At 32.1% G+C, this 19,248-nt stretch overlaps 1 protein-coding gene and 1 long non-coding RNA gene across 3 annotated transcripts; both read right to left on the bottom strand.

The window, feature by feature from the left end:
- Nucleotides 1–8,057: 8,057 nt before the first annotated feature.
- Nucleotides 8,058–11,967, bottom strand: LOC107788577 (uncharacterized). 2 transcript variants are annotated; one of them, XR_001648664.2, is made up of 4 exons: nt 11,923–11,967; nt 11,163–11,248; nt 8,877–8,981; nt 8,058–8,354 (listed from the first exon to the last, which is right to left on the bottom strand). It is a non-coding gene; the product is annotated as an uncharacterized LOC107788577 (long non-coding RNA). The 2 variants fall into 2 exon arrangements; XR_012706060.1 differs by having other exon boundaries at nt 8,058–8,981.
- A 1,731-nt stretch (nt 11,968–13,698) lies between these two features.
- LOC107788581 (putative inactive receptor kinase At4g23740) lies at nt 13,699–18,285 on the bottom strand. Its single transcript, XM_016610262.2, has 2 exons — nt 16,105–18,285; nt 13,699–14,571 (listed from the first exon to the last, which is right to left on the bottom strand). The coding sequence occupies exons 1-2, from the start codon at nt 17,387–17,389 to the stop codon at nt 13,910–13,912; spliced, it is 1,947 nt and encodes a 648-aa protein (XP_016465748.1). The 5' UTR covers nt 17,390–18,285; the 3' UTR covers nt 13,699–13,909.
- Between the last annotated feature and the right edge of the window lie 963 nt (nt 18,286–19,248).

Below are 19,248 nucleotides of genomic sequence, written 5' to 3'. Positions count from 1 at the left end.
GGAATGCTAACCACTTATATGGAATTTTTCGATGCTAATTTGAATTTAATCGGATTATGAGTATCGAATACGGGGTGAAAAATAAATAAATAATTATATCTTAGATAGGAGTTACCAAAAGTTATGATGGATGATGGATATTAAATATCTTTATATTCTTAGTCAAAATTTTTAGTTTTGAACCATGAGAATGAAATAGTTTTTTACAAGGAGCGAAGTATTTCAATTAGGAATTTCCCGATTAGAATCTAAATTAATCAGACTCCAAAATATTAAGAGCTAGACGAAAAAAGAGTATCTTCAACATGGTTCTTAGTTAAGATGGGTAGTTTAAACATTATATTCGTGTTAAATTAATAAATGGAAAATAAATTTTATAAGTTAAATATAAATTAATTATATTAATGTTGTATATTAATTTGTGACTTATACGGATAAATCATCTAGTTTGGTATAAAGATTGAACGTAAGTAATAGCATGTTTGGCAAAGTTTTTTTTTCTTGGCCAGCCAAGTATTTTTTTCCTCAAAGTTAAAGGTGTTTGGCGAAACTTTTTTAAGAAAAAAAGAGCTTTTGAGTAAAAGTAGATGCAGTTTTTGAGAAGCAGAAAAAAGTAGCTTCTCCCCGTAAATACTTTTTTGAAAAACACTTTTCAGAAAAATACTTAGAAACACTTTTTAAAAGTTTGGTCAAATACTAATTGTTGCTCAAAAATATTTTCCAAATTAATTAGTCAAACACAAAATTCTTCTCACCAAAAGTACTTTTTTGAAAAACACTTCTCAAATTAAGCAAATTTTAAAAGTTTGGCCAAACATGCTATAAGTTTTTCCTTATATATAAAATCAGCTCTAATCGATTTTTAGTCTAACAATCGATGTCCTATTTTCTGTCACGATCTTATTTTTTTGTTTTACGTGTTAACATACTAACATAGAAAACCAATTGAGATCGCAATCTTTTTTGTACCACTTAACTATTTTCTTGAGTTTTAGAAATAATTTGTTTTTGCTTGGTTATTCTGATAAATTTATTATGGCATGGTATTCAAACAAAGTACATTACTAATGAAAAAATGTAGGCAACATACTTTTATATCCTTTTTGAACAGTAAATATTTTCTTAACTTCTTTAAAATTTTACTCTTCCAGTCTTCCTTAATAATTTTTTTTTCTTTTTCTATTTTTTTCTTTAAAAAATGCTAGATTCATGGGACTTTGTTTTGGCTTAGTATTCTGCCTACTTCCTAGATTTTGTCGTGAATAAACGGAGCAATTACTTCTTTTTCACCCAAACAAAAAAGATGTATTTATATATACATATACTATAATTTTGACTACATGTAATTAGTTTAAAATGTAAAATGGAGGTTTAGGTAGGGGACATGAAGATACTGAAACACGCTTGGAATGTATGCCTATATATTGCTAGATATGTGTTTTAATATATAGTTTAATATTTTAATTTTTTAATTTTTTCCTCTATTATGGAGCTATAACAAACTAGGGTTGACTATAGTTTCTTTGATGACATTAATTCTGTCTTAATTCTTTTTTGCTAGCTTAAAGTGCACTTTTGCTTCTTACAAAATACATATATTCTTTACTCATTGCTCTTATTAATTAAAAGTAACAATAAATAAAAGAAAAGTATGACTAGTCATCACTACTATTTGTCAAAAACAAATTGTAGTGGACAACTCAAAAGTAATTAAAAGGGGAAAATACATCCATGCCAACACTTACCTCTTATTCAAAAGGACAATTCATAGTACATTTGAGGTACCCAAAAGGCAACTCATTTAATTTAAGAACTTAGATTCAAATGATTAATGAAAGAGTAGACCAACTTAAGCATGATTAGGGAATTATTAGGCTGGATGAACCTTTTTTGAATTATTATTTATATTTTGTCCTTGTTAAATTTATTTTGAAGACAATAGCCGTGTCAAAACATCAAAATACCCTCGCCAAAATTTTAAAGCACCAAAAATTCTGAAGATCATCGGAAGTTTCAGCACCAGAACCAAAAATTCTGACGATCGTCAATCTTCATTCGAATGGTAAAAGATTCTGGTAGTTTGTTAGGATTTGCGACAATATCCTGACGATCACCATAATTGTTGAAATTTTGCCGAGTTTACTTTAAAATTTTGGCGATCGGGAAAAATCCTGCCCGGTGTGTTTTAAATATAAGACATGGGATTTTTTTTCTCAAAACTTGTGTTGATGGGGTCAAAAAAATCAATAGTAACATAAGCAAATTTAAATTTTAAAATTGATTGGTTTAACTTTTAAAATTTTTAGGACTACACACATTGGACTATTAAAAATATTTGCTCAAAATTTAATATTTGTTAAAATCTTGATAATTTTTTACACACACATATTATATGCCGAAAATACTAGATTCAGTTAAACTGTTTTTTGCACGCTATATCTTCACAAATGAATTGTATGCATTATTGTATTTTGCTTTCCTGGTTTAAAATCTTTGGTCAAGATTGGGTGGAAGGTCAGGCTGTGATTCTTAAAGCTTTTCCAGTTATAATAGAGACAACATCTAAGTACATTATTAGGAAATAAACTAGAGGGTTTAGCATTAATTGTGATTAAACTAGAGGGGTTTAATTAAGACTTAATAACCAGAATCTGATATGCTCCGCCACTCGTGTGCACGACTATACTTTGCCTGGACTAAGCTACAAAATTTGAATTAATTCTTTTTGTTCTTGAATAGGGTTTGCACGTGCCATATTTTATGCTGAAAAAACAGTTTAAAAAACAAAGGCATCTTGTCTTTGTTTTTTTAAACTGAAAAAGGAATTAATTAATAAATGGAAAGGTTGAATAAAATTCCACAGTAAAAGACATAGGTCACAGTTCCCCATATATAAAGCCAATAATTAAAAGAAGATATAACAGCGCTTTAATTGCTTTAAACCCACTTTCTTTTTCTGGGAAAGATTAAAGAAATCCAATTTAAATTACATTTCTTGAATATTGACTCCGTTGTTTACGCTATGAATCGACAAGTACTGGTGAAATGGTAATCTTAAAGTAATGTTTTTGGTTCATAAATAACCAAAAAAATATGTGGACGTAGTAAGAACCAAGATTCCATATTAGGTGCATTGAACTTATTTCCGAATTTATTTCCTTCCAAACACCATTTTTTTTATAATAGTAGTGTCCGAAATTTTGCGAGCACCTGCTATTTCGAACCAGAACAAACACCCAAATTTATGAATTTGACTGCATTTATTAATTTTGGTCTAAATTGTATATTTGTTTTAAGAAACTAATTAATCTAGAACTCAGTAATTTAATTAGACAAAAATTCCGAATTTATAACCTTTAAATCATGACACTCCTCCGCATATTATGACATCTTTACGAGTGTGTTGTATTTATGAATTTTACTATGATCTTAACTATAGCTAGGATTTATTGCATTTGATTTGACAAGTGCTTGAATGTTGGGTTGATTATGATTTAATTTTTAGTACAAATGCACTAACGATCAACGACAAGTTCTAGGAAGATATACTAAATCTTCTTTTATTAATAATCTTTTGAGCATATTAAAAAGGAAGAAAAGGACAACTCGTAGTTCGAAAGAAGAATAATAGTTGTGGGAAAGTCATGCTGTTATACTATTTTGCTTTGGAATTAAACTCACTGCTTTGTATATATGTTGCTCATAAATGAGTATGGTAGAGCATACCTAATTCTTTTAGTTTTCATAAGTCTAGTATTTGCTTTTTTACATTAAATGTCAAACTACTTTAGCAGAAAACTTCAAATGCATTCTGCAAATGTTTGATTGTCTGTTTTTTTTTTCTTCAATTACACTTCATGTTACACATTAAATTAACACATTATACTTTTCACACATTCAATGCTATGTTCTACATAACATATCTACAAGGCATTGGATTTTGCCCAACAATTTACTCTTCAAAGTATAAATGTGTGGCCTATTTCATTAATTTGATCGATGCACTAAAACCTATTAATAGAAATGAAGAGGAATATATAGAACTATATATTACATTTTTATTAAGATTAGCTTGTGCTAAACATAGATATTGCAATAATATGATTATATATTGATAATTGACAAGACTGTGTTGGAAACTTGAATAGATGTACATGGAACGGGATAACGTTTCATCTACCATATATTTTGAAAAAATAGCGGTCTAACAAATTATGATGTAGCTTTTACTGTCATAAATTATGACGTAGGCTCGGCCAATGAGTTTAAACTTAAACATGCATTTCCCCTAAGTGCAACAGAAGCTTACGAAATAACCTTTCCTTGTCATCCATGGATCCCTTCCAAGTAAGTTTTAAGCGGTATAAAATATGTATATTACAGATATATCATACGTTAATATACAAAATATATATACTTTGCCGGCTATTGTTTTTGGGAGCGGCTATACTATGTAATTTTTCCTAATCACAATATTTTCCATATAACCAAGGTACGTAAAAGATGAAAGAAGAAAAAGGGGGATTTGGCATGGCATGACAACTAGGTCCAATAATTGACATAAAAAAGCAAACGTTTTAGGATTTGGCATATGGTAGCCTAAAGTTATTCTCTCTTCTAATGGTTAAACCACCATCTTAAAAATAAGCCCCATCAAAATTATTTTTCTTAAAAATAGCGAAAAATATTTAAAACCCTCTCTCTCTTCTCTCATAGCAACCATCATCCCAAAAATTAGGTTCCATTTCCTTTAGTAGTATCCGAAAAAACTCTCAAATATTTTATAATTATTTTTCAACCTTTTTTTATCTGTATATCCAAATATATATAATACAATAATAATTAAATTATTTGTATATCACAGTGTATAACATAATAATAATGTGTATATGAAAAAAGTATATTAAAATTTTATTTTACTTCTTTGTATAACACATTTTAGATTGAAAACTCAAGTTCAAGACGACTCCACATGTGTATTCCCTATTGCACCCCGTGTATATCTCTATGTATATCAGCGATATCTCATGTATGTCATGTGTATCTGTGTATATCCAAGAAAATTTATGTTATATATACGATATACAATGTGATATACACGGGCGTCCATAAAATAATTATGTTGTATACACGATATACAAAGTGATATACACATACATCCTTAAAAACCCGTATATGATATACACTGATGTACACGATATACAACGTGATATATACATGTCGCAGTTGGATTTTTAGGTATGATTTTTTTTTACGTGAAACCAGTCTAAATTACTTCTAATCTTGCTTAAATTCCTATATAACCTCGTTCAGGTATTTTCAACCAATTTCAATCAGACCCACTCATTCAATCCAACCAAAAAAAAAAAAAAAGAGAGAAGAAAAACAAAATTGAAATGTATTTTTTCTCTCTTAGTTTTTGCTTATGATTTTCTCTGACGTGAGATCAACCTTACCTTTTCATCCCACTGATTTTTTTTACATAATTTGCAAGAATTTTTGCTAAACTATGAGAGTGAATGAGAATAGATAGAAGAAAAAATATAAGGTGAGAAAGGGGGAGGGAAACGGTGAACAAGAAGAGAAGTGAGCGGCGAAGAGGGGGGGGGGAGGAAGCAGACGGTTTGGGGCCTTGAGAGAATATATAAGAGAGTAGTTTTTTTTAGGATTTGGCTATTCTTTGCCAAACTTAATATAAGGCTAAAAAATTATCAATTCCTATTATGTGTTGTCACCTGGTGCCATTTCTTCAAGAAAAAGTTCGGAACTAGCCCATAACAGATGTTTGGGCTTGTCATTTAGGCCCTTCTATTATTGGGATTTGGGCTGCTGCTTCAAGCTTGGAATCATTTAGAGTTTTTTTACACACTTGATCATTTTTTAACTATTATTTTAAAAATTAGCATCATTTATTATTTATTTCATAAAGAGCACTTTTTTTTTTCATTATTAGCATATTAAAAAAATTAAACCCAACATTCATCTTCTTCACTCTATTTTTTAAAATCTGATGCATATGTGAATGCCACCTAAATTCAAGATATATTGATTTATACGTCTTTTATACTTTGTATATCAAGTATCACTTTAATTCAAAATGTATTTTTGTGTATATAATTTTTGTATATTTATTTGATAAGTATCATATTATTTTAAGATATATTTTTAATATATATTTCAAATATATTTTATATGTCAAGTACCATTTTAATTCAGGATGTATTTTTTTATATATATGTTTTTTCTATATTTATATGCCATCTTAATTAAATTTAAGCTATATTTTTTATGTATATTTCGCATGTCTAAGTGTCATCTTAATTGAAGATGTATTTTTTATGTATATTTTTTTATATATTTTATATGTGTTAATTCAATATATTAACGTATATTATTATGGAAGTAAGATCTTTATGTTAAGAAAGGAAGAAAGAAGGAAGAGAAAAACTTAAGAAAGATAATTAAAAAGAAAACGAATAGAACAAATTTAGAAAATATATTGGATTCGGCAAAAAATAAAATTAAAAAGATGAAGAAAAAGAAGGAAAGCTAATAGATAAAGAGAAAAAAAAGGCATGATTTTTGTACAAAGAATTATCGACTTTTCATTCAAATTGCTTATGTTTAGAGAATAATAATTAATAATCCTATTTTAATGGAACTGTGTGCTACAAATATAAATATTTTCATGCCACAACTGTGATATTGGATTTAATGCTACAAAGTTGTTATATTTCTTTACGGTTATGTAAAGTTCCCAATCATTTAAGCTTTTGGGAGCCTCTCAACTAATACTATGGTGGATTAGTTGAGAGGGAAAAATCAAAAAGAAAAGCTAACAGTATGCTGGATTCCAGGGATGAGCAGAAAACTAAGTTATTTACTTCACTAGATCATCATGCTATATTATAAGCATGAAAACTTTTAGATGAAATTATTTTATTAAAGTACAATTCAAAAACTAAATGACCAAAATATCCTACTAACTCAAAAGTTAGTTTATTGAAACCATTTTGTCCATAGAAAAAAGAAAGGGTCTTAGGTATTATAGTATAAATTTTCTTAATTATTAGTCACTAATGTTTTCACATTTCAGTTTAGTTTTTTTCATCTTCCATACTAATAGTAGTGCAGGCTATAAATTTTCGTAATTATCATGCGGGATCACATTTCAGTTTTATTTCTTTCATCTTCCACCGGGGAGCTAAGCTTTCTAACCTCCTCCTCCTCCTCCTCCTCCTCCTCCTCCTCCTTCTTCTTCTTTTTCTTCTTCTTCTTCTTCTTCCTATTATTATTATTATTATTATTATTATTATTATTATTATTATTATTATTTTGCTTTATTAACTCCAACTGACTGCCTTTAGTCCTGTTGGTATATATTTTATGTCTTTATTATTTTTTCTTCAGTTAGAGCTTGTAGTTTTACTCTTCAAATTTCATAAGTATTACTTATCAAACACATATTGTAGTAATTATTTATTCTCATGTCTTTTGTGTTTGTCAAGTTCTTTTCTGATTATTAAGACTTAAATTTGTAAACGAAAAGATATTATTTATCCTTATATAAGTGTATATTTTTTAAGGATTACAAACATATCACAATGGCAACATCTGGCACGTGATTATGCTATATTTCATAATACGATAATATTCTTGTTATGTATGCGGCTGTAAAAGGTGAAGACTATATTTTCTTAAAAAGAATGTAATATCTTTATATGAAATATTTGTAACCATAACCGACATTTAAATTATGTGTTGTTCACATAGTAAAAACATAAATTACTATCAAGTTGAATATATTGATATTATAAGAATAATTAACAGAATTGAAGTCATTTGAATATTACTTTTGAAATTCATTTGATAGCAATTTTTTAGTATGATTGTGCCTTGCAATAATAATAAATATCAGTTGAATAGGCTCACCATTCATCAGATTGAGCTTGCATTATTTGTCTTCAATTTTGTGCAACTCAATACACTAATTATAATATTTTTATTAAAATATCTGAACTAATTAGCATGGAATACAGCACGTGTTCGAGAACTAGTTAACTTAAAGGGTCAAACTTGCTTAATTTAAACCCATCCATAGAGTTACAAAACCGTTATATCATAACACAAACCAAAAAGCAAAATTGAAGTGTTTCAAGAAGCAACAACATAACCTTTCTCCTTGAGCTGATTATGCATAAGAAACACTTCATTTTCTTAACATACCGCTGATAATATGCCCAAAATCACACTCTCTTAACTAACCCATGGCATACGCTCGGGTCCAAGTCCTGGCAGTTGTTTCGTACCTGTTTCTATCAGTCTTGTACATATGGGCAATCTCCCATCAACACCTTGCAACGAACAAATACAAAAATAAACATGCCAGCCCGCACTTGATCAATCGATTATGCTTAAAGATGTTTAAAACAAAGAACAACTTGAATACATATTAAGTTTAAGAATTAGAAAGAAGAACATCAGCCGCCAAAAACACTAACTAATTTATTCCCATCTGCCTAAGACTTGATGGGAAAAGTTACCTGGTACCTGCGCTGGTGGGAAGCAGCAGGTACCCAGTGTAATAGTCGACGTGTGAACATGTTAACTCGAACACCATCAATACCAAAAAAGAAAAAAAGAAAGAAGAAATTCAACTGATGCTAGAGTTTCATTAGGTAAATGTATTTTAATCTCCTATGTTTGACTCACTTATGTTAGTTTAGAACAAGAACTAAATAATCGACGTAAAAGTCCTCACGATCCACCATTGAAATAACATTTGACAACGTTCTCAGCAAAACAGGAAAACATATAAATAAGAAGCAAAAACAAAAGATTAAATCAGAATGGGAACAACAGGAAATGAACTTCACCGTGGAGATTGTAAGCGCTGGGCTCCACTGTTCCTTCAAAACGTCAAGGAAAATGCTACCATTGCTGTTGATATTTGGGTGGAAAACCTTTGTCCTAAAAGCTATCTGCACATTTATCTCGTATTGTCATATAAATTTGTCCAGGGAAAAGAGTATTTTTTTTTTTTTTTTTAAAAACAAGAAAATGCAAAGACATTACAGAAATCATTCTTCAGGGGACACCCAACTCCCATAATAAAAAATTTCACATTGAACGCCCGACCAGTGGCGGAGTCAGGATTTTCATTAAGGGGTGTCATTATATTGTATATAAACATATTTTCTCCCTTGGGCGCATGTGGCTCCGCCATTGCGCCCGACTAGTTTGGAGTTGAGGCATAGTTGTCGATTGATTGGTACATTTGTTGAACTTCTTCTATACCAATGTACTTATCCAACTGAATCTAACATATAAATTGGACTTCTTCTAGACCAATGTACTAAGCCAGACAACTATTCATATCAATTGTAAGCAGTTCTCTCCCTAGCAAATGAGCTTAAATATCTGTATATTCATTAGAAGATTAGCATGAACAAATATACTTGTTAACTCAATGATACTGCAAAATTACAAGCCAAGAAAACAAAAACGATAGCTTCTTTGATCTGTGAAAAGAATCCTTTGCACAATTTAAACAATTAGGAGCCTATGAGCATGTGAAGGGGAGCCATGGTGTAACCAGTAAAGTTGTTGCCATGTGACCAAGAGGTCACGGGTTCGAGCCGTGAAAACAGTCTCTTGCAAAAATGCAGGGTAGGCTGCGTACGATAGACCCTTGTGGTCCGGCCCTTCCCCGGACCCCGCGCATAGCGGGAGCTCAGTGCACCGGGAATGGTAACAAGAAACATTCCACCGGCATAGGGACTATCAGGTGGACCAATAATTGTTGCTTCCCAGTGAAACAAATCGTCGGCAGCAACTGGACCTAAATACAAACAACAGGAAGCAAAAGCATAACAATCAGAGAACTCTTCAATGCAACCTTAAGACACATTTTTACTTGTTATTTGGGCATTTAGGCTTAGTGCAAGCATATCTACAGCAGCTTGCCTAAAAAATGCGCGCAAACACAAAAGCACAGAGAACCAGAGAACCATTTTCCAGAACGTAAACAATTTCAAGCATGAGCATGCAGGGGCGGAGCTAGTTTGTATGTTACGGGTTCAAACGAATCCAGAAACTTTAACCAAACCCTATATTTGTCTTAAAGAATTCACTAAAAATATGTAGAAATTATTAGTTAAGAACCTAGTAACTTAAAAGAACTAGAATCCCAAACTAATAAACTTGAAATCCTGACTCCACCTATGTGAGCATCGACATGGTAAGCTGGGGAAGAGGAACGTACGTCTACCCTATTTACCTCATTTCCAAACATTAGAACCTTGTCCCGTGGAGCCTCCCCAACCCAAACCGGACTTATATGTTCCTTTTGCCAACCTTACTAAACAAACAAATATTTTCAAGGACCAATTTTTTTTTTTTTTTTTTTTTTTTTTGTTTAGGTTGAAAAACTAATTCATACACCAAAAGATCATACATAACCTTCAAATAAATTCGACCCTTCCCACCATCAAAAAGCCAAACAAGTTAATTTACTCCACAAGGCACTCATTTTTGGTCCAACCAATATCATACAAAACAAACTACATATAATTGACTATTTTTAACAGATTCCTCTAAAAAAAAAAAAAACCTCCCTTGGCGGTTGCTATAATATAGGAGAGCACCTAATGATAAATCTTAGTGCGGTTAACTTGTGTTTGTGGGGGGGTGGGGGGTGGAGGTGGGGGTGGGGATGAAGAATCACTACTAATTCAAAAGAAGAAAAAAAACAAAAGTTCAAACTAAGAAAAGAAGGTTATTTTTATGACTTAGAATTGCAACGGCTAGTATTGCATGGTTCAAAACTCCAAACTCCGCAATAATAAGTCCATCCCTCCACCTTCTCCCCTTAAATACCAACTTTTCATCTACGGCAGGATTCGCACTCGATGTTTACATCAAATCAATAAATACAAAACATGCGTATTCGGTACACACATTTATCACTTAACCATTTCACTTCAATTTTTAACTACCAAAGTTAAATTAATTGGTTTGGTGTAAACACCGGTTACAAATAAACATTTACATGTTTGAACCTGGTACATGCATTTAGCTCACATTATCACATATTACGCTCTTGCCATTAAACCAAAGCCCTCAGGACAAAGTAAAAGGAAAAGAAGGTTCTAGAAACAAACCAAGAGTGCAAAAGACATGAGGATCTTTCACAAGATCCTTGAGCTCTTTTAGAATCCTCTTGGACGCCATCCTCGACCAAATCCCTCTACAAAAAATAAGTAAAATAACCCAAATCAGCTCTATAGATAAATAAATAAATCAAGTCAAACTTTTTTATAATAACCTCGGTTGTTCTGAACATTTTTTGGTTGTTATAGCGAAGTATTGTTATAGAAAATATATAGTACAACATAGCATGAATAATTGGTTCTAAAGAAAATATGACTATTATAGTGAAGTTATGTTATAAAGGATGACTATTATAGAGAGTTTGACCTGTAAATAAAGAAAGAGGAATTTTTCAATTGTATTCAAACGCGCAATGAATATTTCGTTCGCGCAACAAATACAACCAAGGCGAAATACAAAAATACAGAAAAATAAAATATTATTATTGAGAGTCGAACTCAAGATCTTCACTTACTAAGCTTGTGCTCTAACCAACTAAGCTACAAGAGCTTGTTGCTTTTTCGTTACAGTTCAAACTAATTGATTTCTTGTTTTAGTACTACAAGCAGATTTGCTATAAAATTCAACTATCTCTACGAATGGTAATTTTCTCAAAGTATTGCTACAAACAGTAAATAAAATATACAATATATGTTTAATTTGTTGTGTCACATAATTTTTCCAATAGAAGAAACATACATGCAGAGAAGACATGCATAGTATAAAAAATCACAACTAGAGAAAGAGAAAGAAGAGAAAAGAAAATTTTACCTGAGAGATTCAACTACAAAGATGCAATTTTCAGATTCTGAGAAGCGAACAGTACAATGTTGAACTCAGAACTTTGTTTTAATAAAGGCTTTCGTATCTCTGTTGGCCGACTTACAGCTACGCCCCAAATGGTTTGAACATTTTACACTTAGATCCCTTTATTTCTTCAATAACTGTAGTATACATCCAATTTATGTTCTTTCTTTTCGCAAATTATTACTTCTAGAACAAGTTACAATTTAAAGTAAAATGTTTTTGGTTTTATATGGAGATGTTAGTTGTAGTATTTAATAGTATCATAGGGTGAAGATTAAGTGATTTAATTAATGTTGTAAATGTGAATATATTCGTCATTTAAATAACAAAGAAAATTCTGTACCGAAAGGCTTTGGATTGATTATTAGATGGAGTAATAAAGATTATATCGCAATAAAGTTTAAGAAAAATAGAAATAGTGTTGAAGTGGAATAAGAGAAAGGGAAAGTGTAGTTTGTGGGGTCGTTTCTTCAGAGTAAATAACGATACCATCCTTGGTGTAATTACTCAACATACCTTAATTTTTTTAAGATAGACATGGATTATACACAGATTATATATGATTTATACTTAAATTATATATTTATCGACTATTTTTTAGTTTAAGCGACAAGATTTAGTTATTTATGTTAAGTTCTTAGTTTGTCTATCTATAGCTCGCACGATTGTTTAATATCCACGAAACCATATGAACTTTTTCTGAAACACAGGTCACCCCTCCTATCTTGGACTAACTTAAAGAGCCCGATATATAAGGCCCAAGGTTCATATAAAAAATTTCTTAGCAAAAAAATACCAAACTATTTTCTCATACAAAATGAACCTTCAGATAATTGTCATAAGTTCATCTATGTCGTTAGATCACAACTCTGCATCATCAAAGGTTGATAAAAAATTTGGTTAGTACTGTTCGAATTAAGTGCCGTTTATTTGTGGATGCATATAAACGTCTAGTAAATTCTTTACACAGATATATAGTTCGAGTCGAGAACAATGAATATAGCTGCACATTGCATGCGCTCAAGATTCCATTGTGTGCACCATCCATAGAATCCACTTAAAGCCTACTATCAGATGAAGTTTATTCTAGCAGTAGAGGTGTAATTCCTTGACATATCTTGTCCGACGGTAAGAAAATGAACATTGTGCCTAATTCATGTATATATTTTATGAAGCGCACACATTTCGAATTTTGGAAACCTTGAATATTAAAATAGTACAAACTAGCCAGTTTTCGAACTGGTAATTAAAAAATAGTCACCCTTTGCAAAGTCATTAAAAAATAGTCATTATTTTGCAGCAACACAGAAAGTTCCAATATAATATACTGGAGATTGGAGCACATGTGTATGAACTTCCAGCATATTATGCTGGAATTCCAGCACACGAAAAGTTCCAGCATAATATACTAGAGATTGGAGCACCTGTGTATGGACTTCCAGCATATTGTGTTGGAACTCCAGCACATTATGAAATTCCTTATACTGGAAGTTTATATGTAAAAAATCCGAACTCTAACACATTATGCTGGAATATTTCCGGATTTTGAACAATGTTTTTGTTCAGATTTATCTTTTACATGAAAAGTGACTAAATTTCGATTACTTTTGAAACTGTGACTATTTTTTAATTACCACTCGTAAATTTGGCTATTTTTTAATTTCTCCCACCTTGAATTTGTTGAACATTCACACCATGTATTTGCGATCACTGCATCAAGAACAAGGAAAAGATAATATCTTGAGAGTGAGAAAGAGAACTTAGAATTTATAATCAGAGTACAATTTCAAGAATACCTTAAAATAGTATCTTTGGTACACTCTAACCATGAACTAGTATCAAGTTACAACTATTCATATTGTTCACTGAGAGAGTGAAGTAAGCATTTAAACATGAATTAAGATGGTAAACAGTAATAAAAATGGCTACAAAGAAAATGCTCTAGAGTAGCTCATTGGGTATCAGATTGTGTCTCAGGCACAGGTGTGGCTGCTCTTGGTGTTGAATTTTCTGTTTTGCCTTCAGATGAAAGCTGATTGTCTAAGCCAGTTGGCCGAACGTTCTCGATCATTTTAACGACCTCGGACATTTTTGGTCTTTGATCAGCCATCCTTACCACACAAGACATTGCTATCTGTAACATTTCCACCATTTCTTCCTCTATATTTGGGTACCTCAATAGTTCCAAGTCGAATACTTCAGCAGTCCACTCCTCTCGGACTACTGAATGAACCCAACGGACCAAGTGTATAATCTCATCTCCGTTCGTTGTATGGATGGGGGATTTACCTGTAAGGAGTTCCAATAACAACACGCCGAAGCTGTAGACATCAGAAGGTTGTGTGGCTTTTCGGGTGTCTGTTATTTCTGGGGCACGAAAACCAGCAGCACGAGCAACTGGATGAGCTAACGAGCTCATTATTGATGACAGACCAACATCAGATACACAACCATATTGTTTAGAGTTCAGAAAGATATTTGAGGATTTGACGTTTCCATGGACTAGCTTGCCACCATTCTCGGCATGTATTCTAGCAATACCTCTCGCTGCACCAATGGCTATCCTAAGTCGAGTTTCCCAATCTAAAGGGACCCTGTTATCTCCCCGTTTACCTACAAGGTGTATATTCATAGATGATAGTCAACAAGCCAGTAGCAAAAACATTACTCAATAACAGGTAATGCAGTGATCAAACAGAGATGACAAAGATACCAATTACCTTAAACGACGATAAAAAAAGGAGATAACATGTATCAGAGTCAAGATTTTCAGTAATTAGGTGACCTACCTGTGCCCCATTAGACCAAAGTACCAACATTCCATTTTTAACAGAAGCAACGGATCGGGGGTTCAATCCTCTGTTCTCTCATTTGTTCATTTTTTAGTTATCATTGAATAACATGCCGAAGATTAGAGTAATCAGAATGCCTGGGTTGATGAAACTTAAAAGTTAAAACATCTATTGCAGAACTCATCATCTTAATGAAAAGCTACACATCACACTTAGATGATTTTTCTTTTGGCCGAAGTTACACTCAGATGAAATATTAGGTTAGCTTAACTAAAATACAATAAGGAGATAACCATTGACTTTCTACAAGTTAAACCATTGACTTTGTACAAGTTAAACCATTGACTCTCTACAAGTTATCATTTCCTTCCATTTGGTTTGAGAAAGGCAACAGAACTCCTAGCTCTAACACCAAAATTGGGGGAGTAAAAAAGAAACATAACCACAAAGAATTCTGTCGTGATGTTCGTAAAAGATACTATACAGAATAAGGTTGACAATAGCTTAGGATTCACTATTCTAGACTTCTATTTAATTAAATCAGGTCCTACTAGTTATCTAAAAAGCTTAGCTGTTTGTGAGATTTGACATCATATATATTTGCTTGATGGACAAAAAGTTAGGAAAAAAGTAAGCTTCTCGACAAAATCATGAATTATTTTGACTTACCATAAAAGGGAACAGAAATCAGAAATGATTATCCACATGCTATGAAATAGTTCAATCAACTAGTGGATGAAATGAAAGACTAGTGACAAAGATTTGTATAGTTAAATATGTTGTGAGAAAGGAGTTCACTACCCCACAAAGATGCTTAAACCACATGCCAAGATCATCCAAACTTTTTAAGGACAACTAACTATTAAGCTGGAAAGAGAATATATGGAACCTACAATATACCTCAGTGGATTCCCACTTACATCTTTGTCCCAAACATAACACAACAAATTATATTAGTTGGCCTTTTAGATTAGAAGATTCTATGCCTTTCTGATTTGCTGTATGTTCTTCACTGAATTAACATGTCCGAATGCTATATGTTGAAGGGAGCCAAAGCTGTCTCCATGTGACATATAGGTCACGAGTTCGAGCCGTGAAAACAACCACTAATGCTTGCATTAGGGTAGCTGTCTAGATCACCCTTCCCGGACCCTGCGTGAACGCGGCACCGGACTGGCCTTTAACATGTCTGATTGTGAGATATCACTTAGGGATAGCAAAAAACTGGTTTTAACAATCATATTTGCAAAACTAACTCATATACCTATTCAAAGCAAACAATAAAGCAGTATGAATATGACAGAGTTTAAAAGTTAAGAACTATGAAATTTCGCGAGTGCATAAAGTGAAATACCATGGAGCATTGCAGCAACATTACCCTCACTGAAATAATCAGAGACAGTAAGCTTCTCATCTTTTGAATAGTAATATGCTCGAAGCTCAACGACATTTTCATGTTTTATACTTCCAACCACCTCCATTTGTTGCTCGAACTCCTTCTTCCCGGCACCTACATCCTTTAACCTCTTCACAACCACAGTGGTAGCATCTTCTAATATTGCTTTATACGCCATACCGAAAGTGCCTTTTCCCAATACCTCAGCAGAAGCTCTAAGCAAATCTTCTAAATCAAATGCATAGTTACAACCCTCAAAGAAAACTAATCTATTATTAGCATCTTGACTCCGCGAAATCGCCTTCTCGGGAGACATATCTCCCTTCTCCATCTTACCAGGAAATAAACCATCTTCTTTTTTTCTTCTAAAACAACAAACAACCAACAAGAAACAAAATCCAAGAATCCCAATTACACTACTAGCCACTATTATCCCAAGCAAAGCCCTCTCACTCAATTTCCTAACATTCTTGGATTTTGGATTTGGTAGCTCAGGCAGAGAAACAACAACAGGAGAATTTGAAACAGTATAGTCAAGTAAAGACACATCATTACCAATGAACACATTCTTGGGAAATCTTTGAAGTGATTTTGGCACTTTACCTATAAGATTATTGTTTGACAAATTCAGTAGCTGCAAGTTGGGCAAATGCAAATCAGGAATATTACCAGAAAGTGAGTTATTAGCAAGATTCAGTGAACTAAGATGACTCAAACCAGAAATTGAGCTAGGAATAGTGCCATTGAATCTGTTGTGTGACAAGTTTAAACTGGTAAGATTTTTCCAAACAGAGAAATCAAAAGGCAGAGGACCTGAGAAACTATTGTAATGAAGATAAAGATAAGACAAGTTTTTGAGGTTACTAAAATCCTTAGGAAAAGTACCATTAATACCATTAGATCTAAGGCTCAAGATCTGCAATGCAGTTAAACGGCTAAGAGTATTATTAGGAATTGGACCATTGAACCCAACCCCAGGTAACCTTAGTGCTATTACTCTAGATCCATCTTCATTACATGTCACTCCAGTCCAGTTCTTGCAAACTGAAAAATTTGCATCCCAATTCAAAGGGTGCAAATGAGGCAACTTGTTAACAAAATCCAATAAAGCTTGCTTATCATTTTCAACAAGAACAGCACCAGCAGTGACTTCTGACAATAGAAACATACCTACCAAGAAACCCAAACACAAAATCCCCCTCCACTCCATTTTCAAGAACCTAAAGCTCAAAACTTTAGACATTTCAGACTCTTAAAAACCCCCCACAACCCCACAAAAACTTAGCTCTTGCAGTCACATAAGTAGAAGAAATGAGCTTCAAGAATCTAAAGTTCAAAACTTTAAACTATTTTAAAGACTCCGAAACAACCTCAAATTCAAAACCTTACAAAAACTTAGCTTTTGTAGTCACATAAGAAGAAGAAATGATCATCAAGAATCTAAAGTTTGAAACTTTAAACTATTTTAAAGACTCAAAAACACCCTCAAATCCACAAAAAGGAAATCTAAAGCTCAAAACTTTAAATTAAAACCTCACTAAAACTAAGCTTTTGTAGTCACATAAGAAGAAGAAAGAAACTTCAAGAATCTAAAGTTCACAACTTTAAACTATTTTAAACATTCTGAAACACCCTCAAGCACAGAAAAGGTAATCTAAAGCTCAAAACTTTAAATCAAAACCTCACAAAAACTTAAGCTTTTGGACAGAGCAGCAGCTAAGCACAAGCTTAAAGTGAAAAAAAAAATGCACTCTGACAACAAAATGAGAAAACATGTGTATATATATAGGAGTGAAGAAAGTGAGAAAAAGAGTCAAATTCCCAAGAATGGTGTCTGGCAAAAGCAATGTGGGGTTATGAAAAAAGGGATTAAAAAAATGGAGGTCACAAGGTTTGAAATAAGGAGAGTTAGAACTTAGGGTCAAAAGGGAGTAATTTTAAATGAAAGCAAGCTGTTAGTCAGAATCTGTAGTAGTAGTAGAAGCTTTTCTTTTTGTTCTTTGTGCTTTAACTTTCCATTTGAATGCCAAAACCAAGATACTTTCTCAGAATAATAGACAGAAAAAATTAATAGAAAATGGTTCACTTTTTCTTGAATTTTTCACTTGTGTTCTTGTTCATTGAGAAATGAGGTGGGCAATGATGAATTAATTGGTGGGAAAAATAAATACTTTGGTCTTTAATTACATAAATTAATAAGGCTCGTGAATGGAGCGTAGGAACAAGGACAGTAAGTCTTTTCTGTTTTAACATTTTTCTCAAAATTTTGCACTTCAATTTACTTGTGGAAACTCATGAAACTCATAAGATGGTATTTATTAGACCCAGTCTTATGATACATTTTGTTTTTGGTTTTCAAAGGGAAAAAAAATATATGTTTTCATTGTAGCAATTAATCTACCTTTTTTTTAAAAAAAAAAAAATTATACATACAATGCGTAAAAGTTAAGCTAAAAAAAAATGACATGTTCTTGAGCCGAGAGTTTACTTGTGGGATCACACTGAATATGTTGTTAGGAGTATTGTTTAAGAAGAATGGCACAAAGTGATTCAAAGTAAATGTTTGTTAACTAAATATAGTTTTGAACATTAAAATCTTATATTTTCAACGTAATTACGTTCAATTGTAGCTTTTTTTTCAATACATTCAATTATATTTGATTAATCTAATTATTGAGTGGTAAATTGTTCATTGAAATGAGCGAAAGTAATTCTTAAATAAATTTATAGCATTAAATATAATATATGTACGCAGGAGGCAGTAATAAGTGATGAAATATTGTCAACCGATAATAGTAGTACAATTGATATGGTGAGTGGACCTATCTGTACAGAAAATAGAGTTATAGTCACGAGATGAACATATGAAAGTGATTTCATTGGCATTTACCCCACACACATAAAATAAATAAATAAATAAAGCTATGACCACCAAAATTGTTACTCGATTGTAGAGACGACTAAGTGATTTGACTTATTGCAAGTGACCAAATTCAGAATCGGATTACTTAACTAGCTTTTGGTCATATATTTTCAAATTTATTTTGAAAATTTTTATTTGGGTGAAGTTTGATTTGAAGATGAAAATATGTTTGGACGTCA

Source organism: Nicotiana tabacum, chromosome 23, assembly GCF_000715075.1.
Source record: "Nicotiana tabacum cultivar K326 chromosome 23, ASM71507v2, whole genome shotgun sequence".
NCBI classification, from domain to species: Eukaryota; Viridiplantae; Streptophyta; class Magnoliopsida; order Solanales; family Solanaceae; genus Nicotiana; species Nicotiana tabacum.
The sequence above is the reverse complement of the archived record's forward strand: the minus strand, read 5'-3'. Positions and strand labels throughout refer to the sequence as shown.